We start from the raw sequence: 24,269 nt of genomic DNA, 5'->3' as shown, positions 1-24,269 counted from the left end.
AGTCACACTGAAGAAGAGAGACCTGACTCTGCCCAGGAAATACATATGCCTCCAAAATTATTAATTTTTCCTACACTCTGCTTGGGTACTTTTTCACTTAAGACTCATGGCTCATACTGTGTTTTTCAGGAGAATGTGTAACTTTTGGTGAAAAACAAAAATGTTTTAGAACTAGGAAGCAAAACATTTTTGTTCACCTTATTTTCTCATGCTTAAGAATATATGGGATTGGTATTGAATTCTGCACTCAATGCAAAGTCCAATCTATATTTTCTAACATATGGAAGGGAAATTTGGGCATCACCCATTCCCTTTGTGGAGCCACAGCACAACTCCATTATCACTGGGACAGAACCAGACTTCTCTGCACTACTGTCCTGGCCCTCATAGGAAAGCAATGGGATCACCTGGACCCAACAGATTTTCACAGAGACAGTGTGTGTAATTGCTGATAAAATACAGACTCCTCCCCAAGCTCTTCCTCCCTTGATACCCTTGAATTCCAAAGTGCAGTTGTGTCAAAAACTTGAATTTATCTTCAGTAATGCACAGGCATGTGCAAAATAGCCAATACAGTGGATTCAAACTATGTATATGGCCTACATCAATCCAATGAGGTCTTCTTCATTCAGATGGGGATTCATGACAGTGCTATCAGGAAAGGAATATTTATAAAGTAAGAACTATAAAACTCCCGGTGTTAAGTACATAGTAGTTTGAATTCATATAAAAAATAGCAAATTCATGAAAGTACAACACCATAACAAAAATGCTAAAACATAGTACACTTAGACAAAATGAGCTCTCTACCAGTATTTATGGTCACGTACTATGGTCTGACATTGATGTTTCTAACATCATATCACTTTCATTCATTTCAATCTCAAATGTTTCTTCCAATGGGCGACTGGTGTCTGTACTTTTCCTTTGATTTGATGTCTCTAATGTTACTATGCCACTTTCATCCAGAGTTTGTCTTTCTATGTCGAATTCTCTGAAATCCCAGGGAGGTGAAATTATGTTCTTTAATGTCTTCACTGTGTGTACATCAAAGTCATAACATCTTAATTTGTCTTTGATCTCTGTTCCTAGGAAAACAGACAAACCAGTAGTTTATTTCAAATGAATACTCCCAAAAAATGTAATCTCAAAGAAACTATCATTCAGAAACTACTATAATTCTCTGCTTTCAGACCATCAAGGGGCTGCTGCTGCTTAATGACTGAAGCTGAATGAGTTGTTCTGAAAAAATCCAGCAGCCTCCTTTCTCAAAAAAGCACAATACAAGAAACACAACTCAGTTTCAAAAGTGTGTTTTGAGAAGTAATTGCCAATTCCCTTCCCAATTCTCCAAGGGGCTTTTTTCTTGTTTAAGTTACACACAGCTTGGTTTGCATTAATGCATATCACATGGCTGCATGGTTCTTCCAGTTGTTAAATGACTACATATGGAGCAAGACAGTATTGAGAAGAAACATCTGTTTCAATTGTGTGAAAAATCTACAGGAAAAGCACTAGAGCACACAGATGGCTTTTACTTTTAAGGCTTCAGCCTTCTTAACATGCTTGACAAGACATCAACTGTGCTCACTACAGATAAATCACTAAGTTCAATGAAGCAGAAATCTATTAAAAATATAGAAGCTTTTTTTGCGGGGAAAATCCTTCATAGAAAATTTAAACCCATGGCAATATAATGTATTACTGTTATGAAGCACTTTTTTTTTTAACCATATATAAAGCTGTATTTTTGTAGTCAGAAGAACCTATCCTGTCTCCACAGAGAAAAGTTTTGACAAGGTGAAAATACCTTGCTCTGCAACAACATTAGCATTAGTGGTCTGATTTCCTAACTCCATACTTCTGTTGAATTTTTCCCCCATTCTCTTTGCAATCTAAGATGCTACAAATCAGTATTTTCTATAAAAGAAAACATTGACACCTTTAATGATCAAGTACTTCATCTCTTTATGCTGGTGAGAGTACTGCCATGCTGCTCACAAAAACCAGTGGTCATCTGCTAAGTTCTGACTCACTTAGCCATTAAAAAAACCAACCCAAATAACCCCAAGAAAGACATTCTCTACTTTTTGAGTTAATTACATGGTGGTAGGCAGTCCTTGACATAACACTCCTCTCAAAGGACTCAATGACTTCAAAAGACACATAAGTAACTTACCAATATAGGCTTCAGAATCACCAATGTACATTTCTATGCAGTGGCCAAGCATTGTGACCGAAAATGTGTCATCCCGCCTGAGACCAAGGGCCTATTGAAAAAAACCCGTAAAAAGTATTTAGCATCAAATAAAAACATTTACATCATAAGTCTGCAATGGTTCAGTTTGTTGGTTTGTTGTTCCACAATGCTATCTGAGCATAGTCTTCACTGTAAAAGCAAAACTTTGCACAACCAAAATAACACCATCATATCAACTGGCTGAAGTAGTAAGCAAGGAAAGCACAAAACCAGAAAAGAACATAGATACAGACAGGAAATCATTCACATATGAGCTACAACATATGCTGCTATTTACTTACTGTAAAATTTCTAAGTTGGAAGTATTTAAAATTATTTCAGGTGAATGACAAGCTCACATACATAAAATGTAAATTGCAATTCAAAGTTTGCTGAAGAGGCCATTTTTTACCTAACCAATAAAATATAGAAGATTTAAGAAAAAATAAATTAAGACTATAAAATAAACACTCATTTGGAGGCTGGAAAAAAATGCTGGTTCTTTGCTCCAAATCCAAACCAGAGTGAAAGAGTAAATAACAGAATCTGTGACCAGCGCTTCAGCTGCAGGCAGTTACGTACCGTGTGGAAATAGTCAATGGCACTTTCAAAATTGCCCATGAGGCTGTGTATGTAGCCAATGGCAGAGTAAGTAGAAGCATTCTGAGGGATCAACACCAGAGCCTGGCGATGGTATTCCAGTGCTTCATCGTACTTCCTGTTAGGGGTAAGTACAGGAGAGTATCTGTTAGTAAGCTTCATGGTGAAAGGTGCTTTTACAGTGCCCTGTGGGTATTTTCCTTAGCAAAGCGGAACACAGTTGTGCCAGAAGTTGAAAATTATTGCTTTGCACTCTGAACATAGTAATAGAATGTACAAAAGGCTCATGGATATCAACAATTTTCTTCCTCAGTGTAATTGAAAAATCATTGTTCTCCTTATGAAGGAAAACAGCTGCCTACAGCTAGGTCCCATTTGGAGAGTTTAGCTGTTTGATATGGTAAATTGCTCTAGGTGTTTAATGCTGCTCATTGTAGCACTTGCTTTCTTTCTGTCGCTTTCATTTGCCTTCCTGAGGGAGAGAAGGAGCAGTATGAGACTAAACCACACGATTCAAACTGAGACAAGCTCTCTGGGCAGAAATATCACAACCCTTAAGTGCTGCATACACGGGTACCTTCATCATTTTGCAACATGCTCTATCAGAAAAGGAGGTTTACACATATCCATGATATCTATCAAATACCACCCTGTCTTTGAAAACTGTCTATTAATTACACTGATTATTGCAACTGTTATTTTATAAAACAAGGATTAAATGTACACTACAGCATTACTCTGAGAAATTAAATTGTCACATTTGACATCCTAGTTCTACATTGTTAAAGATAGGTATCACCTGTTTATAAGAAATTTTAATATCTAAATGAAATTAGAAATCTTAAAATGAAATTTTAATATCTAAAATGAAATTATGCAATGAGGAACACACAAAGTTGTTAGAGGGCATCAAGTAACAACTGAGGCAGAAAAATTATGCAAATGTTTGCTTGCTGCACAAGCCTTTCACATGATTTCAATTTCACTTCCACTCATAGTATTTACACATCCAATTGACTACCACTGTATTTGAATATGCTGCCTTGAAATTTCAACCACATAATACTAGTGAGTACACATATATCCAGTATGTTTTTCATAATAGCCACATTATGTATTACAGACACCAGTAAATTAGTTACTACACATTTTTTTAAGATGTGAAAGCATATGTACAGCTGCCTAAATTCTCAACTTGATTTTCTTGGAAGATAGTTTACATGGATGCAAAAATATTTTAGCTTTGATTTCTGAACCTGAGCAAATATTAAAAGTTGTACAAAGCATGATGTAAGCAGTTAGTTAAACTACTGTAGAAATTTTAAAAAGACAAAAGTAATTACAAACAAAACAACTATTTGAAAAAATCCTGCAATTATACTCATGAACAGATTTCAGAAGCAGTGCCTTTTGTTTGATTTTGGCACAAGGAGTAACTGTTATACGTCCTTATTTCATCATGAAAATGAAGACTAATTGGCAATTAAAGCACAAAGCAATTACTACCAAAGCCAAAGCAGAAGTACAGCTTTCATCTACCATAATCACATTCTCATTAGCAGCTTTGAAACAAAAATTACAGTGTACACCAATTGAGCAATTAAAACCACTAGAAATATTTTTTAAAAACTGCATTGATTGAACAAAAGAAAGGACTGGTTAAAGTCAGATTAAGGTAATTAATGAGAAAATGTCTCTGTTAAAACTGTTAATGCTTATATATATGTGCTTTGCACTTCTATTCATGGAAAGATGAAATGAAATATTAAATAGTTTTGTTCTAAAAAACAAAGACTCCCTTGCTGTGTTATAATGCCACTGAATATTTCACTTCAGTAAAAAAAAGTGCTAATCCAAGCAATTAATTGGCATAAACCTACCTTTATGTTTATTATGTATTTATATAATAATCAGTGGATATATTTCAGTATGTGAGGACTGAGACAGTGAAGAGTTAAAATTCACACCCATACAAGCCTCTAAAAGCCTCCAACTATTTACCTAATAAGAATCAATAGGTAAAGAAAGGCTTTTACATGAAGTACTTTAACCTTTGTGTAATAAACAGGATTGATTGAAGGGTTGATTAATGTAGTTATGTTCACAAGCTGATTTAGAGAATCTTGTTCTTACAGGGTAATTCTACACTGCTCTCATGTGGTACACAATCTTGGTATAAAGGAGAGAGAAAACACATTTGTGCAGCATTTTAGAGAAATGGAGCTCCAGTAATCTCTGCTTACTTGAGTTTTCTGCAGACATGTCCCAAGTTGTTCAATAAAGGCTCCCACTTATCAACTGTTACCTGCAAAATAATGCAACAATTCAAATAACTGCAGCTTCTGAGACTGTAACTAAATTTTGGCTACTTTAAAAAAAACAAAACATATAAATGCATATAGAATTTTGTTTATGAACAAGAAAAATACAAGCATTTTAAACTCTTAACAAAACACACAAGCTGAAAACATTTATTCAACAACTAATTTTTCTATTTTTTACATTCCCCAAAGCTAATAATATTTCTTTAAAGGGTCAGTGTTATTAAAACTTGATGCAACCCAAACAAAACTTGTTTTCTACTTAACTAGAAAAAGTCAAGTCTCAGCCTAGGAGCACTGAAGGCACAGTTTCAAATAAAAATTTACACTGCATTACTTTTATCTTAAAATAAGCACAACATGTTTTGTCACAAGCTATTACAGAATTTGGAGGAGTTTTACAAATTTATGATCTTGCATGTTACTAGAATAAATACCTCATTCCCAATAGCTTTGATTTTCTCCAGTGCATCAAGGAACCACTTTTCTGCAGTTTTCCAGCTAAGGATTGAAGGGGTGGAGGGAAAGAAAAGTAAATTAGTGAAGAGTTTTCATCTGCAGCATGAGAAAACTACATTTAAGAAAGATTTCTATGATGTTATTTCTTCATATGAGTGAAATTAGATGTAAAACCCAGTAATTTACATTTGGCTATATTTTGCATTCTGGCCCTAAGAGCTAACAAAACAAAACGAAAAATAAAAATCAAAATCAAACTAAAAATATTGGCTAAACAATTCTTATGTAGGTTAGAGTTTTTTCCCCCAGAGTAAATTTGGAACCTCCTGAGCTGACAAAATGTATTGCTGTACAAAATTTTATAGTATGTGTGCAGATAGATGCCTTTTCAGGCATTCAACTACACAATGAGAGGCACGTAGAAGATAGCATCAATCTCTGGATGTTCTTTGAGTATTACATTCTGTTCTTGTTCAATCTTACACAAAGAAGAACAATGTAGAAAGCAAGGGTTTAAGGTGAACACCATCTAAACTATGACCAGAAGACACTATAATTCAATATAAGTACTTCAGATATATTGACACATTACAATTAAGGATAATCCATGTTTAAGATAGTATTTGATCACATTTTGCAAGCTTACTCTCCATTTTGAAATGCTACCACTCCAACTTCGTGCATAACAAAAGGATCTTCAGGTGCAATGCTTAAAGCTTGGCTGAAAAATCGTTCAGCCAACTTGGAGTTGTTGGTCAAACCATATTCCAGTCCAATATAGAGCATAGGCAAATGACACCTAAAAACCATAAAACAAAGTGCATGTTTGTTTTTGCGTGGTTGTCAAGAATGGAGTCCCAAACTATAAAGACATGCCAACTGTTTGCATATGTTTATGTACATCCAAGTAAAAGCTGATTTAAATGTACTACTAACCTAAAGGGAACTTTAAAAGACTTTACATCTCTGTTTAACAAGAGAATGAATTCCAATAAGTAATTGTAACCTGCTCTGCAATCACATGTATTTTCTCAGCACTTAAGTCTAGTTCTGATGGTTTTTTCCCCTAATTTCATTCATACATTTAATTTACAAATAGAATATGGAGGAAGTAATTGATAAAAGGATTACATTTCCCAGTAACCACAATCAAATATGATACTTTTATATGTGATATGACACAATTAGTTCACGACTCATTTTACAACCCTCTCCCACAGCATGAAAGAGCTGTTCAAACTATTAATATGCAGCAATTGATGAGCTGGTATGACAGCTATGATTCACAAATTTCAGGCAGAACTTAGATTACCTATATATAAAACTTGACTTTAGAACTTAGAAAAATAATCACAATAATGCAGTTAAAAGTAGATGGTTAAATTATTGGGGATTTTTTCCCTCCCTGCTTCTCTACCACATAATTGTTGCAAATGCATTGCTACTGTTTAAAGAGATGTATGTTGGAATCCTGGATGCTGAGAATTTTAAACTTACTATGCTTAAAGGCACAGACCCACAAGAGAACACTGTATTTGACCTGAGGCTGTGAAGAAGGGTTCCAAAATTGATAGTACTGGGATTACAGCTGTGTGGTTGGTTAGAAGTGTGTAATATCACAGGGTGGAAGACTTAAGAGTTTGGGATTTTAGAATATAGAAATAAATATGAAGCCAGATGGAGGTTTTAGGGTAGAGGCAGGTTGTTCTTTTTTACCTGCTTCTTCCTTCTTCTTCGTGGGTTTGGGTGATGTTTTGTAATTGGACAGAAAAATCCACATTGCGGGCTTCGAGGGATCAGTTATTGGATTAAAAGGGAAAATAACCTAAGTGTCCTTTCTTAATTAGATAGTTTAGTCTTAAAAGACCTTATAACAAGAGATAGTTAGCCATTTTGTGCCTTGCTAATGAAAAGCTACTAAACTTATAGTTGTGAAACTGTTTTACTGATAAGAAATAACAAACACCTGAGTCTGAACGTGAACTACCATCTCAAGTGCCTTCAATCCAGTCCCAGAGAAACCAATAGATGTAAGTCAATATTCTACACTACTTATGGATTCATTTGAATCTTCCCAAATATGATGTTTGTACAGACCCTTTCATGAGCTGTGCAGCTGTGAAGTACGCAGCCATGGCCTGGTCATGCTCACTCTCCACTGCAAAGGAATGTCCATATGCTATCCATGCAGGGCCATAGGTTCGCTCCAGCGTAGTGGCTTTGCTAAAAACAAGAGCAAGTCACAAGCAAACACATCTGAAATTAAATTTCATCTGCTACAGATGTCTACTCAGATAGCAATGCTATGCTACATGGTTAGGTTGTCTATTAAGATAACTGTCAGTAATAACCAGTGATAAACAAAGCTCATTTTAAAAGTTAAACCTATTTTGCACTTAGAAGTATCACACATTCTTGTGAATTGATTTCATTATTTCTGCTACTGTTCACAGACAGGAGGAATTATTTGATATTACTGAACATAAACAATTATATAGTAGGTGGATTAAATAAAATACAGGAAACATTAGCAGTGACTCAAAACTCATTGCAAAATCCTAGCTATACATTTTGAAATAAATATATTCTATCAAATCCAAGTTTAAGAAGCAGGATATGAATATACCAAATGAACATCTAAGTTGAAATTTTGCCATCTAATTGTGCTAGCTTTGAAGAAGATGAGCATTTGTCACATCACAGGCCATGCATCAGGGAAGTATACAAAATGTCACTCAAGTCTTGAGCTGAAAACAGCAACCTGAGCAGCAAGACATCAACCCAGAGACTTCACAGAAAGGTGGAGTTGACAAGAACATTAGAAAGCTCTGTAGCTTACTTTCTGAATTTGAAGGCAAGGGTGTTCATAACTAAACAGCTCATAACAAGTGTGCCCAGTCTTTTCTTAAAAGCTTCTGACATGGAAGTAATACATGTTCCTTAAATATTCTATCATATTGCTTAACTACCCTTAACAACTTACTTTTTTCCTAGCATATAATCTAAATTTTGTCTGTCACAGTTAAACTCATTATTTCTCATGACAGATCCTAGAGAATGGTTTATTCTCTGTCTTCTGAGACAAAACTTTAGACATTCAAACATTTTTATCTTCCACCCATGACAGCAATGAAAGGTATGTGGATATTTGACTGTGTCTTCAAGTTTCTTTTCTGGAAACCACTGTGTAGCCCACAGCTGTCCCTAGCCTTGTTAGCTTTACACTGTCATTCTTCTCCAAGATATTTAAGCATCTTGTTACTATTTCACTTTCAGCAGACCTCTTTTCTCTTTTGCCAGAACTACTCTGAATTTTGATCAGAGTACACATCCACACATCCACTTTCTTGCTGTCTAGAGATGCTTGTACATTTAAAGATGTTTTTTATTTCAGCACAAAAACCAAATGTATCACTCAGGACAGCTACTTCAAGAATTTCACAGTGCTATTTGTAAGGAATTTAAATATTTGACTCATAATAACCAGGCATTTAAAAAGTATAAATGAGTAATCCATCTTTACATGTATTGTCTGTAAAGGTCTCAGGAAAAATAAGTCTTACAGGTTGATTTATGCCCTCTCAGTTTGAGCTTACAGCACCAGAACAAATGCCCTGCTTCACAGCAAGGTCCTGCTCCCCAGTGCTGATATTCACTGCACATACAGAACACCTACAGAAAACAGCATTGACCAAACCTAAAAAGCTAAAAAAGCCCACTGTAGCTTGTGCACAGAAGGAACTGGACAGCCAAACATTGGAATTTTCCATATAATTCTTTCAGATATGAAACCTGAACCTGGGAGAATGCCTGAGAACTGAGGCCTGATCACCTACAGCTGTAGTTAGCTCAGCAGCACGAGTGACTGCAGGGACTACACCTGCCCAGAACAGGAAGGTCACTGCCTAGAGAGACACCACATAAGTCTTCCTCATTTTTAAAGTATCTCTACAGATGACGTCTAAACTGCTATACCAAAAAAAAAAGGGTGGCAATGAAAGTATTTAAATAGCAACCATTTATTGAGGCTTCTCTTCATGAGCTTCAAACAATCACAAACATTAAATGTTTATTTAGCAAGAGAGCAGCAGATTCACTAAGAAAAACAGAAAAAAAAATTACCTGAGATATCTTCTAGCATGTTCATTTTTGTGGCCAACCATGAGATAATAGCATCCTACTGCAAACCATGACACCTACACATTAAAATCAAAATAGAATATTATTAGATACATCACACTTCACATAGTGAAGCTTCAAAAGAGAGGAAGACATAGTAATTAGAGAAGTTAGGAACATTTTCACTGAAATCACAGTCAACTCTTCAAATATTACAGACAAGCTGGAACTGCTGGCATGTACCTTTCTAACTGGGGCTTACTCAGCCTCATAAAGAGAGCTAAGTGGGAAGCTTACTGCTGTCTTCAATTATTTAATGGTAGGGAATATAAGACAAAGCCAGATTCTTTTCAAGGATGCAGTGATAGGATAGGAAGCAATGGGAACAAGTTGCAACACAGGAAATTAAGATCAAATCAAAGAAAAGCAATTTTTACTGTGAAGGTGATCAAACACTGGAAAAGGTTGTTCAGAGACATGTGGACATTTATAACTGTAGCATTTGTTTTAAATTATTAATCAAAGTAAATAACTTATAACTTGCACTGAATACCTTTTACAGGTACTTAACTTTATGAAAAGAAGCATGGCATAAGGAAATTACAATGCAGAGAAAATAAAAAGAGTGAACCATTTCTACAAGCTTCATCCACAAACAGATTTTGAATTCCGTAGCTCAAACTAATACATTGCAACTTTTATGTGCTTTTACCGAAAAAAGAAACTACCTGATAACAAAAACTTAGAACAACTTACAGGATTATTTGGGTACAAGTCCACCAGTTTGTGAGAAAGATAGAAAAGTTCTACATAGTGGGAAGAAACAAGAAAAGAAAATTAAAACATGCTAAAACACTTAGATGTTTCAAGTCTTTTAGCTTTCCATACCAAATATACAGAACATCTAATATTATTAATCTACAAGTGAACAAAATACTTTCTTTTGGTTATAATGCTTCAAATTGCCTCAAAATAGATTCAGTTTTGCAATTAGCCAAAGAAAACCCAACCAAAACAACCCATAAGTCTTCAGAAGACACAAATAAGCAGCTCTGTTTCCCACCCTTTAAGAATTCTGCAACAACTTAGGTCATTACCATACATTACAATAAATGCCAGTAGTATTACACTTGAATGTACCTTGTCAAGGTAAAACACTATTCAACTTCCTACATCTAAAAGGTATAACATACTGGCTAGATCCATTTCAAAGTAGAGTCCTGTGCATTAATATGCTGAAAATAGGACAAAAGCAAATGAATTATTATATTATTTGGAATAATTCCAAGTGATTACTTTTTTAGTAAAAATAATAATTCTAGTTACTGGAATAACTTACTACAGATTTTCTAATAGCAGCAGTAATCAGCTACAGGATAACAATATGCAATTTCAAAGGAAGTAGCATCAGGGCATGTAAAGTTTCTATTTTTCCAGAGCACAGTGCTCTTAAACCAATGAGATTGTCCTGGAGCACTTTGTATCTCAGCCCAGAAAAAAAATCATATTACAATTGGCTTACAAAACATTAACTTCTGTACATAATGCTTCTCAAGGCAGATTTAGAAGAAAAATCTGAGTAGTGGCCCCATTTGCAGATGTACTTAACTGTAAAATAATATTCACTAATCCCCAAGAAGTACCAGCACACCTAATGACCTATTTGTGTACATATAATGCACCATCCCGGGAGACTGCACAGCATATGAGCTCCTTATTCTATTTTCCAATTGATTTTAAAGATATTCAAGCTACTCATTTGTTTTATATGCATTCTGGAATGAGAAAAAGCCACTCCAGCTGCAAATAAGCTATTACTGTAATTTCAATGAAAGTGTTGCATGATTATTAATTTGTTTGAACTAAAGAGAGGCCTTCACAACAGCAAAGGCAAAGAGAGTCTAGAATTTTTTCTATCACAGAATAATCACATCCACCTAAGCATACACAACTGCTCAAGATTACTTTCTAGTTTAATTTATTGTATTTTATTGTTGAGCAGAAAAAGTGCAGCCAGATACTGTACAAATATCACCTGGAAACAGAAATCACAATGACAGGGATGAGGCAGTGTAGCTCACAGGCCTCCTGGCTACACAGCCCAGTGGTTAAAGGACAGCTACACTCATGACCATGAACTCTTTGCACATCTACTTCCCCCTAATCCTGCTGTCAGCTCAGATATTCCCTTCTTTACCAGTTACCACTGTTTTCTGAAATGGCAGGTTTCAAGAGGAGGAAAAATAGATGTAATTTTTCATATGGTATATAAGGGGGTTTCTTGGCATCTTTTTTTTTATTTTTTTATTTTATTTTTTATTTTTTATTAAAATTGGGGCTTTACAGCCTTCTGTTGAGTTGTATTAAATGCTGTGTTCCTTACCATTTGCTTTGTTAAGCTCCACAAGTGTCCCTATATGTACAGGTAAACAATTTGCATGGAAGGGGTCTTTTTCCATCACTCTAAAAAAAAAAACAAAAAAACTGTAAGGTACATTTCAAAAACTTTAATGTGTTAAAAGCAAACTGCTTGTATAGCATGTAATGTTCCAGTTAGTTACCACTTAAAGCATTGGAAAACTATTTGTGATTAAAGCACAACTATTAACAGCATAATAAAGGTTCTCTTCAGACCAGAAATACAACAGTTAATTTAGCTTAACAAAAGAGGGTAACAGAAAATTCTTTCAAGCTGAATATACAATTAGAAAATCAGAATAAAATGCTCTTCTGTTTTGCAGGTCACTTCAAATTTAACCAGCAGACAGCAAACAACATTTCTGTTCATCTTTTCCATACATTTGACAGCAGCTTTAAAACAACAGTCCTCAACTTCCTGAGGTTAACACCAGGCAGGCAGTATGCCTTCAGAATCACATTTAGCTCAGCTGTAAAATTTTGTTTCCTGTGGCATTCAGAAACACATCCATGAGTGCAGACCTGCAGCAGCTGAGAAGCAAACCATGGCAGTGTTCTGAGCCCTCTGACCCCAGCAGCAGCAATGCAAGCCCATAACAAATGATACATGATACTCAGCCATCAGAATTAGAAATAACAGGCCAGCTTTTAAATTAATAATATCTTTTGATCACTGTCAATAACATTGTAACTGCTAACTGGCCAGAGAAATCAAACTTCCTAACTAACCAACTGATTCAAACCAGTTCATTCTGAAGGCCACAGAAATTGAAGGTACCAGAATAAGGAAGAGGATGAATGAAGGGAAGTTCAGCACAGTGCTGATTAAACTGAGTTTTACCTTGGATACTTCTGATACGTATTATAATTATACCATGCCTAGCCAGACACAAACTACACATTTTAAATACAGGAGACACATATAACACAGGACATGTATATTGCAGTACATATCAAATTGTTATGTGTGTTTCCCCATTGAACAACAATATTTCCTGTAAGTCCAAGCATAATTATTACACCCCACCATATGAGAAGAAAACCTGAAAGTTGCTTTGCACACTTACACTGAAGTAAGCTTATAACACATTTTGAAGTCACAATTGTAATAATGCCTTTCTGCTAGGGATACTACCACATCCAGGTTTTCCTGAAGACCATCTACTGATTCAGGAATCAGTGTTTCACTGGGTTTATTATACTGAAAGACAAAAGAAACAACATTTGAAACAAAAACTAAGCTAAAATCAGATGGAATAAGTATTAATATTTTTAGTCCCAGAAGAATATTTAAGAAGCTTTAAAGTTCTTAAATTTTTTATTTTTAATCTGAAAGTCCATATTTGGTAAAATGCTTCTATAAAATGTACTTAAAAGCTCATTTAGAACACAAAAGATATTTGCTATAGTCAATGTGTTTTGTGTAGGTTGTAGAAATTAAAACTGAGCAATATATATTTTTAGTGCTCCTTGTCACCTTATCTTTGGATAAGAATAGTCTAGAATGATGCTGTTATAGCCTAATATTTTCAGGTAACTGACGTTTTGTCTACATTATTAACATGCCTTTTCCCCACCTAGAAGTTTCTCAATAAATAAATTTTTAAAAACATAAATCAGAATTTCAAGTTGTTACCACAGCAGAAAACAATTAACAGAAAACTGTTACACTATTGCATAAAGTGAGATGTATTGCATCAAAAATTTTTAAAATTACAAAGTCCATATTTATTTCCATGTTCAGAATAAGCGGGATCCAAAAAAATTTACACCCAAAGTCAAGACTTTCAATGAATTCTCCAGATTTTTGGGACTTACCTTTTTCAATTTATTTTCAAATAAAAAGTGAAGCAATTCCTGCTCTTCTTCCGTACATTGTCTATTAAGAGGTAGAGATTCAAGGAGTTCTTTTTCTATATGAGATAAAAAACATTGAAATGGTCATATTACAGAAGAAACAGCATGATCCCACATTTCAAGGACTTAGAGATACAAAGGATTTTGTGATGGTCATCCCAACTGCAAGGACTATAGCAGCACAGATACCATTACTAATTTTGGAAATTAAGGATTGATTAGTTATTCCTTCTACACTTTAAAATAAAATGTAATAAAGATGAAATAACACACAATTATTTTTATTTACTCCACATGTCAAATATTATCACTTAGAATGCTCTATTAACTAATGCCTAAGCAAACCCCAGGAGGGTTTCATTGGTTCAATGCCTGTGAAATTGAAAACACAGGACAAAACTTTGTTTGGGCTGGGCAGAGCAGAAGAGCTTCAGGAGCTAACAAGCAGGACAGCTGGGTTATTGTGTTTCTTTCAACTCTTAGCACTACAGGACTGAAAAATAAAAGTTCAAATGCAAATTTGTGCAAATCATAATTTTCACTCATTTAATACACTTTCTGTTCCTAACATTTTGGAGTCTGTTACTTGTTGTACTGCCTTAATTTCTATCTAGGAAAACACATCTTGAGAAAGCAGGTAAATTTTACTTGTGTTTGACAAATACTTCTCTCCAGACCTTCCTGGGCTGTCAGCATATGGTGCGATGTTAAAAGATCAAATGCTTCAAAGCAGTAAACATCCAGCTTCAAGGCCTCTTTGTAGCTGTAAGTTGCCAGGGTTCTATTGTCCAAAGCATCATAGATCTTCCCTCGTAAAAGGCATATAGAGCTCTTGATCTGGTGGAAAAGCAGGACTGGAGGTCAAAGACTGAGTCATTGTTTGCAATTTAGTTTTCAGCACAAATCAAATGTGCTCCCTGGAAAGTAGAAAGTATTTCATGTATGATAGAACCTGGTTTTCTAGTGCTGTCTTTAAAAAAAAGTTGTCTCTACTATCCCCAAGAAAAATCCAAAGAATTCTCTGTCAGGTTACCTACTGCCAAACAAACACATGCTCGAAATATACAACAGGAGGACAGAGTTTATCTTTTCTAATTCTGGCATCCAGCTCTTTGATACTGAGTTGAAACCTAATTATACTAAATTCCCTTCATATCCAACATGGAGAAATTGTCCCTTCCAAAGGCAATACACTTCTTTGCTGACCATTAAACCACATATTTCATGCAAGACAAGAATGACCACAGTAGAGATGAAAAAGGCCAAATCAATGGACTCAATTGTTCTGAACAAAAAAGTATACCCTTGTTTTCAATCCAAAACATAGATATTAAACAAAAGGAAACACTGAAAGCCCATAATTACCAGTTGTGCTACAGTATTTATTGACTAACATGTTCTTTCCAAATTCCCTTGATGGATATTTAGTTCAGTCAGAAGGCCACAAAAGTGTCAGCAAAAGAGAAAGTTAACACATTACCCAACTCTATCATCAGACTAAACAGTCCTTTAATCCCCTTATACCAGCACTCAAAATCAGTTCACATCATCAATGTAACCCACTTTGCTACTTCAGTCCTACAGGGAAAATGCTATCTTGTCAATCACCTACACTGTAATTTCAGCTAAGAAATTTTAATTTGTACCTCCAAAACTAACAACTCTTCACAGACTCTTCAGCCTACACACCATATCAATCTCTTTAAACTGTCTCTCTACACAGAATTTTTTCCCTGAGCTTCAAAAATTTCACTTTCACCTCACATAATTTTCACAAATGTGATCAAAGAATATCCCATTGAGAACAACACTTGAGTGATTATGAAGTATTTCATTAAAAATAACTGGAGGAGAAAAAAACTTGCTTTGTTATCTCAGAACCTGCAACCCAATTGAAAGCAATGTTAGGACACATGATCAAGAAAGAGCTAAAAGACTGTAAAAACCAATACTAGATCATGAAGTTCCTGCAAAGCATCTGCAAATAATTTATAAGAAGTTGATGAAAAGTACTGTTTATTTTTGCATACTGAGTTATTTTCATACAGGCAAGCTAACACACAATGTGTGACTGAAAGAAGAACGATTTAGCATTTCTGAAAATTATGTTATCTGAAAAAGAAACCTTTAATGCACTTTCAGATTCATAGAGCCGTGAAATCACTTTCTGACTTCACAGGTTTTTTTTTTCCTACAAAATATTTTTTAAAATAATGTCACTTACTGAGGACTGTGACATCTCCCAGTCTGTGGTAGAATCTTTCAACCCACTTTCATCCTTGAAGTACTTTTCAAAAAGTCGTTTGTTGATTGGCTCCTCCATATCAAGAATATCCAAGGCCTGTTGATGCTCTTTTGCAGCATACTAATCAAACATGTGCATGTAAAAAACAAGGTTTTGAAGAATTTGTACATAAAGCACCAATAAGCACAGCATCATGTTTCAAAGGCATAGATTATAACAACTAGTGTTTATCAGCAGGTTTTTCATGCCTGCATTTTCTTATTTGGCCATTTGTCATTTTAAAATTGCAGTTAGCTCTTTTACTGGTCATCTATAATATGCAAAAATGATAAAATTATAAAAATATGCAAAAATTATAAAATAAAGCATGCACAGAAAAATGCACTATTCAGAATTATGCAGTCAGAGAAACAGGTATCGTTCTAAAAATAGTTAACATGGGTTTTAATAAAATACCATCATCTTATTCTATAAGCAGAACATTACTTCAAATTTCTGTATATTTAATCTACCAATTGATTCAGCTGTGTCTCTGAAAGCACTGCATTTTACCTTTTATGTATGAGATCTTATACAGAAGTACAAAGCTGCTAACTATGGTTATACCACCATAAATCACATCTCCTCTGGTCAGACTACAACCAACCAAATAAAACTGTAAGCATGAAGACATGAGACAAAAATGGTTCACATTGTTTTCCCACAAAATATTAGAGGAGTATTTCTTGGGAAGAAAGGTCAGTTGGATTTCTTCCAATTAGTGCCACAATGGATACTCAAGTGACCCAACTGAAAGTTAAAGAATGAAATCAACTGTCAGAAAATTTAAATCTATTGTTCCAATGAACATGATATATCTACACTACCTATCAGGTACCTAATCTTGCCAAGATGTATCTTTTATTTAGTTTAGCTTGTTTCCAGTAGGGGTTAAAATGTGTACTCACATGACATCTGGCTGCAAGGTAGCGACATGCCTCATACAACTGGAAGAAAAGTTTCATACGCATCAGTTATAAAGAGAGAACATGTTTGCTAACACTGCCTGAGTCCCTCTGGCTCTCTCCCTTTTCAGTAGTATGGCTCCTCCACCACTTTCAGCACCAAAAGTCCTTCCTGACCAAGCCTGTAACACTTTCTCTACTAGTAAATTCTCAAAGGACACTTACTTGACTCTTGTCTTTACCACTCATTATCAGAGTGGAAGGAAAATTGAAACAACTCCATGTGAAGTAACAATCCACCTTCCCATATGTGTTGCAGTTACATCCTCTCTTTTCTGTGACCCTGTCTGGGGACAATGCTATAAACCTGACCGATTGAACACAGGGCCTTATGAACTAAATAATGCAGCTTTCTTAATTACTTTTCTTACTGTGGTGGTAAAGAAGTCACTGTGGTTGGCAGCAGAGCCTTAAAACAGGGGTAACAGTAGCCTGTCTTTGATAAAATGACTTACCTTATCCAACTTCCGTGATCGAAGGGCGTGTGCTGCCCTGTGATACTGAGCTGTTAGGTAAAGACATTGGGCCAGCCAGTAGATATCCTGTGGTTCCTCTAAAGTAAAAGAACAAATTATAAACCATTGCTTTACAATACAGCTTCAAACATTTTAATACAGAATGTTCACTTTTGCTTCACTAGAGAAGTATCTTCCCCCTACTCTAGCATCTGACTGAGTTAAAAAAATTTATTTATAAATATGTATAAAGTACTTACAGTATCTATCAGTGAGAGATTAAAATGAGATGATAATCAGATTTTAGCATTAAAGACCTCAAATGGTGCACTTGACAGTGAATACAAAGAATGTCACAATAGAGGTGTGTCACAAGAAGGAGACCACAATGATACAGATTAAAAAAAAATAGCAGTTGCAGATTACCCTGGTCTTGGACACAGGGCAGAAAAAACAACCCATATCTCCCTCAATAAAAAGATTAGAGGGAATCTAACAACAGTGAAGGCACTAGACTTCCATAGCTTGGAGTTGCAATTTCAGAAGCACAGCTTAGTACCCTCCCACCTCACTGGCAACCAAAGCCTTTGTGGGATCAAGTCCCTGGGATCACTTTAAGAAGTGTGAGTGCCAGTGGCCACGGGCAGCATCGACTCCCTCTCAGTGTAAACACACTTTGTACTTGTCACCCAGGCAACCCTGAGTCCTGGGGGAAACCACCATGGTCTCTTGTTGCTCTTGTTTTTTCCTTTCTTAAGTGAAGCAAACCTTAAGGTTTGTTCAAACATGATTTTTAACACAAAGTTCAAAAGGCAAGGAAGATGAGCTCTGCTCTATTTAGGAAAACAGCATTCCAAAGATCACAAAAATGCACTTACACCAAATTCAAAAGGTCAATATTTGGCCATCCAGCACTAAAACCCCACCAAAACACAACACTATCAGAAAGAAGTTAATAAAATACAATGTAAAAAGTGACCACTCACCATGAGAGAGTGAAGCTACTTTGTCAGCCCAAAACAGGGCACTTTGATACTGTTGCTGTAAAAGTATGATAGAAATAATTAGTATTCCTTTGGGGTTGGCTTTTCTGAATAATTTTGAAATACATTGTATTTCAGTCAGATCTAGTATCTTGTGCATGTAGTTTCAATGAATGGTGATTCATATTTCAGATCTTTGTAACATAGTAAAAAATAGTTCAAAAGGGCCAATACTGCAGGTATCTTTGACCAAAAGTGATGTGCTCTGTAAGTATGGCAATAGGTCATTAGCTGAATTGCCATCACTGGAAAAGTAGCAAGAATCCCCATCTCCAGTTAAAAAATGCTACATTTTAGAAAAAAACCCAATACTATATATAAAAAAGGCACCAAAATTACTTCAGGTAACTTCAGCAGCACCAGCTCTGATCAAGAAATGTTCATTCTCCAGTCAAGATGCTTGACCTTCACATAAATCCATAGTGCCTGCATGCATTTCCCCTTTTGCTTGGATAAACATTTTCACTCTTGAGACTCCAGTTTGGCAGAAGTGAGTGAAATAGGTAGGAGTGGTGGCAACCAGAGATCAGACAAAAGCAGAATTTGCAGATATATCCCACCGACCCTGCTAAAGTTGCTACCAGATTTGGGGTGCCAGGCAAAAATCTCACAGAACTGGCTGGGATTATCTCCTGAGAAAATCACCAGGCATTCTTGCTTTTCCTTTTTATCCCAGTCCATGCAATGCAGCCCAATACAATTCCCAGGGTATGCTGGACACTTAACAAATACCCTGCCATTGCAAGGATTTGTAAGACTTTACAAGAGCATGTAGCAAGAGGACAATGGGGAATGGATTAAAACTGAAAAAGAGAGTAGGTTTAGATGTTAGGAGGAAGTTCTTTGCTGTGAGGGTGGTGAGGCATGGGAACAGGTTGCTCAGATTAACTGTGGATGCCCCATCCCTGGAAGTGTCCAAGGCCAGGTTGGATGAGGCTCTGAGCAGCCTGTTCCAGGGCAAGGTGTCCGTGCCCCTGGCAGGGGGCTGGAACCAGATGTTCTTTATGGTCCCTTTCAACCCAAACCACTCTGTGGCTCTCTGAAGACTGAGCAAGCCTTGATGGCTTCTCTCCTCTCCTGCACCACTGCAGCTGTGGAGTTTGTTCAGAACCTCAGAGGCTGGTTTGTGCTTTTGGAGGACAGGTCTGGCAGTCTGCTCTGACATGCACACACTGATGGTATCCCAGTCCTCATAAAGGACTACACCACCTAAGTGGTCTCTTCTATCATCTGTTCCTACATTTCCTTGATGGGGTCTAATAATACCCAGCAAGTTTGTCAAAGAGAATAGTTTGGTTTCAATCCGCACTCCCTAGGGGGAAAAAATCCACAAAAACCCACAAAGCAACCCCACACACATTTAATAGCTGTCTACAAGAAATGAGATTTAAATTATTACCTCAACACCACAAAAGAAAGGTATAATCCAGGCCTACAAGGCACTGCATGACTTCTGTTGAGCACTTTTACAGTACTATAGGATGACACATTATTACACAAAAAAGCAATTTTATGCTCCTCCTGATGCCCCTTCCTCAGAAGTGCATGCTGTGTGGCAAAACAGCTTGGTGAAACAGTTTAACACAAATGAGAACAGCAAACCAAACCAATCAAACCCACCAAATTCGCTTAGGTCCCTAATCAGCCTTTCAGTCAGACTTGCTGGCCACACAGAGAAATGTCTTTGCTGATTTAAGGGGTGTGCTTTTCTCAGCACTGATGCCTGCACCAAGTCTGAACTGGAAGAAGAGCAGAACAGTTTGATGCTACATTTAACCTAATTTATTTATGCATTTTTCCCCGTGTGTCTTTTGTTTTTTTCTTTTTTTGCCCTGCAGCAACATAATTGCTGAATCCATCAACAAATGAAAACAACCCTGCCCTCCTAGGAGCCGTCTGCAGCACTGCAGGAGTGTGATGGGCAGCTTAATCACCAGGTAGGGAATCAGAATGGTCTGGCTCAGAAGAGACCTTAAAGATTGTCCCGTTCTAACCTGCCGGGGCCAGATACACCTTCCACAAGACCAGGCTGCTCAAAGCCTCATCCAACCAGGCCTTGGACACTTCCAAGGATGGGGCATCCAGTTTCAAGTTCCACCCTCACAGTAAGGAATTTCTTCCTAATATCTAATCTAAACCTAACTCCTCTTAGTTTGAATCCATTCCCCCTTGTAACGATCACAGAATCATTAAGGCTGGAAAAGAGATCCAAGATAATCAAGTCCGAGCTTTGCCAGAACCCACCATACTCACTAAACCATACCACCGAGAGCCATGTCCACTTGCAAGAAGGGTGACTGCACCACTGCCCTGGGAAGTCGGTTCCAATGCCTAATTACCATTTCAGCGAACAGATTTTTTTCTTCTGATGTCCAACCTAACCTGAGCCTGCCCGGGTGCGATAGAGGCCATTTCCCCCTGCCTTAGGTAGAGGCACGGCCCAGCTTGCACAACCCGAGGGCGGGATCCTGCAAATACGTCTTCGCTACACAGCGGCCCCAGGGCGGCTCCCCTACTCCTCCACAGGAGGGAGAAAGCAGGAAAACCCGCCGGGAGGCCCCGGCTCCCGCTGGACACCCACAGGCGGCTCTTCCGGCCCGCCGCACCCCCGTGCGACCGCCGCTCCTTCCCCTTCAGGGAGAACGGGGCACCATCACAAATTCACGGGCACCATCACAAATTCACCATTACAAATTCACGGGCACCATCACAAATTCACGCCCTCTCCGCCGCTGCAGAGGCCGGCACCGCTCCCCGGCCTCTCTCTCTGCGGGAGCCACGCGAGCGCGGTTTTTCCTCGAGGAAAACCCATGGCCCTGCCGCCCCTTCCCCAGCAGCCCCTCTGGGTGCTCACCTGGTCGATGTAGTGGCGCACTCGCTTCCTGAGCCGCTCCAGGTTCATCCTCCCTCCTTCCCGGTCTCCCTCCCGCGCTGCCCTGGATGCCGGAGCCACCGAGGGACCGCGGGCCGCCCCCGGTGCAGCGCCCAAACCCGCCCCCCGCCTTCCCTCCCTCCCTCCCGGAAACAGCGCCCCGAGCGCGGCGTTCCGGGAGCGCTGAGGCCGCCCGGGACATCCCCCCCACTGCCTCCACACGCCCCTAAATAAACATGTGCTGGGACTTTTCTCTACAGTTCGTACTGTGGCGAGAGAGAAATTTGTGGTGAAGGGCTTCTTCACAGTCTCGAAGTGAAAGACTGTCCGTGGAATGTGGCCCGAGGGAATGGCCTGGAGCTGAGTCAGGGGAGGTTTAGGTTGGATATCAGGAGAAGCTTCTTCACCCAGAGTGTGGCTGGGCACTGGAACAGCTCCCCAGGGAAGTGGCCTCAGCACCAAGCCTGACAGAGCTCCAGAAGCTTTTGGACAGGGTGTGTCTCTTGGGGACGTGCAGGGCCGGGGGGTGGGCTCCATGATCCCTGTCCAGCTCAGCACACTCTGTGGTTCCATGATGTCTCTGCCAGGGCTCCTTCAGGGATCTGCTACCCTGAGAGCCCATTCGGCTGCTGCAGCCTTGTGGTGAAAGTGCTCCCTCAAGACTTTGCAGGGATGGTGGATGCTGTGTCAGGAGGTTTTCTGTGAATCCTTCATCTCCCAGGCAGTTTTGGTGTCACACATATTAGGGAATCATCCACTAGGACACTGCTGAAACATGTCAGCTTTCACTACTGAAACCCAAGTAATGTAAACCATTAAAATGCCTGATTTGAAATAATTTGGGTGTTGGCCAATACTTCTTGGAGTGGGTATGCATGGGACAGGAGGAAGAATCACCTGTGTTTGCTTCCATGGAGAAGGAAGACTTGTGTCAAGGTTACAGTGTAGAGAAGGCCACAAAGGTGGCAGCTGGTCACCAGCAGACAGTCTGAGGAAAATTGATCCATGCGTCCTCTCTTAAATTACTTGCAGTAGCTGCACTTTGATGTAAAACTGTTTGATTTTAGTGATTTCCTCCAGTTATAAATTACATCAGCTTTTCACCTCACACTGTGTCACCTTTGGGGAACCAATTCTTCTCTGGTGCCATTGAGTGTGTGTGCTGCAGAAGGCAGATATTTGTGCCTGCTGTAAAGCATAAATTTATTCTGGTCTTGTTTGTTTGTTTGTTTGGGGTTTTTGTTTGTTTGTGGTTTTTTTTTTTGGTTGGTTGGGTTTTTTAAAACTCAACTGCATTTGTAGGACTGCTACTTTTTCATATTTTGGTAACCAACATCTTGGGGAAAGCAAAATCCTTGTTAATTTTTCCATTAGATCACATAATGAAGAAACTAATCCATGTGAGAGTGGTTTCTTTGGATCCAACAGTCATATCTAGTGAGGGTTATTATCACATTCAACTTCCCTAAAGACAACTTCTGGGTGTGCAAATACCTTCCATGGCAGGATGCAATCAAGCTTTTGTACCTACAGTTCTCAGAAACTTGTGGCTTGTAATGAGTACTACCATTCCACTCATTGCATTTGTTGATTTAAAATCCTCTTTGAAATCAGTATGGAAATGACAGTATATGTATTCATCAGCTTGTTGGTCTGTCTATGTACAACAAAAGATATTGAGTGAGATTTTGATAACATTTAGAAACTGCTGAGTGGTGGAGCCCATGAGTTTTCCTATGTGGCACATTTCCCTCTTTGACCAGGTGTAATAATAACTCACCAGAGATCAGTGGTTTCTATTCAGTGTGAGACATCAAGGTAGCAAACTGCAGTAATTCAGAGAGAACAAGATAAATTTAAAAATCATATAATCATACAATGGTTTGGGTTGGAAAGGACCTCCAAAGATCATCAAGTTCTAACCCCTCTGCCAAGGGCAGGGATACTTTCCACTAGACCAGGTTGCTCAAAGTCCCATCCAACCTGAGCTTGAACAATGTTTCCAGCAATGGAGCATCCACAACTTCTCTGGGCAACCTGTTCCCATGCCTCAACACCCTCAGCATAAAATGTTTCTTCCTTATATCTAGTCTGAATCTGCCCTCTTAGTTTAAATACCTCAGTAGAGAAGCTGAGTTTGAAAATTCATGAAATGCAGAACAAAAAAAAAAAAGAAATAAAATATGAAAATTAGGAGTTGGTGCTAACCAGTAAGATAGAAATCTTGGCTGGGGAAGAAAAAAAAGATGCACAGGAAGTGTGGGGGTTAGAAGAGAAGTAAATGCTCTTGCTGGGGATGGGTGACAGTTAAGAACTGCCGTGGTCACCAGGAGCTGCTCTGAAGCACAGAGAGGACCTGTCATCTGTAGGATCTTGGAGTGATCCAGGGAATGCTCTATGAACGTGAGGAAACAGGTACAGAAATGTACATAGAGAGTGTTATTTCTCCTTTAGCATCTGTCTAGTTCTTACATTGTCAAAGCAGAGTACATCATCTCATGCCGCTCCCTAACATGTGTTATGTGCTGCTTTTTTATATTTCCCTGAAAATTTATCTCATCTGTGTGAGCTATTTCTGGGTCTGGAGCTCAGAGGAATAGTTGCTTAAGCTATGCTGGGGGGCTACAGCAATGTGGC

At 37.9% G+C, this 24,269-nt stretch overlaps 1 protein-coding gene across 1 annotated transcript; it reads right to left on the bottom strand.

The window, feature by feature from the left end:
- Nucleotides 1-700: 700 nt before the first annotated feature.
- Nucleotides 701-21,745, bottom strand: CDC16 (cell division cycle 16). Its single transcript, XM_054654790.2, has 18 exons — nucleotides 21,615-21,745; nucleotides 18,704-18,758; nucleotides 17,718-17,815; nucleotides 17,206-17,244; nucleotides 16,238-16,378; nucleotides 14,691-14,850; nucleotides 13,975-14,069; nucleotides 13,224-13,357; nucleotides 12,122-12,201; nucleotides 10,495-10,544; nucleotides 9,742-9,815; nucleotides 7,717-7,842; nucleotides 6,266-6,418; nucleotides 5,598-5,661; nucleotides 5,083-5,144; nucleotides 2,822-2,957; nucleotides 2,180-2,270; nucleotides 701-1,088 (listed from the first exon to the last, which is right to left on the bottom strand). The coding sequence occupies exons 1-18, from the start codon at nucleotides 21,660-21,662 to the stop codon at nucleotides 823-825; spliced, it is 1,872 nt and encodes a 623-aa protein (XP_054510765.1). The 5' UTR covers nucleotides 21,663-21,745; the 3' UTR covers nucleotides 701-822.
- Between the last annotated feature and the right edge of the window lie 2,524 nt (nucleotides 21,746-24,269).

Source organism: Agelaius phoeniceus, chromosome 2 (assembly GCF_051311805.1).
Source record: "Agelaius phoeniceus isolate bAgePho1 chromosome 2, bAgePho1.hap1, whole genome shotgun sequence".
NCBI lineage: Eukaryota > Metazoa > Chordata > Aves > Passeriformes > Icteridae > Agelaius > Agelaius phoeniceus.
Note: the sequence above shows the minus strand (reverse complement) of the source record. Positions and strands in the feature narration are given on the sequence as shown.

Excerpts from the sequence above, each read along its gene's own strand:
- CDC16 (XM_054654790.2), bottom strand. The coding sequence starts at position 21,662 with ATGAACCTGGAGCGGCTCAGGAAGCGAGTGCGCCACTACATCGACCAG. Across the intron at positions 16,379-17,205 it reads ACCTTGCAGCCAGATGTCAT|TATGCTGCAAAAGAGCATCA; the intron begins GTGAGTACACAT and ends ATGTTTGATTAG. Across the intron at positions 1,089-2,179 it reads TGATTCTGAAGCCTATATTG|GAACAGAGATCAAAGACAAA; the intron begins GTAAGTTACTTA and ends CTGTTTTCCTAG.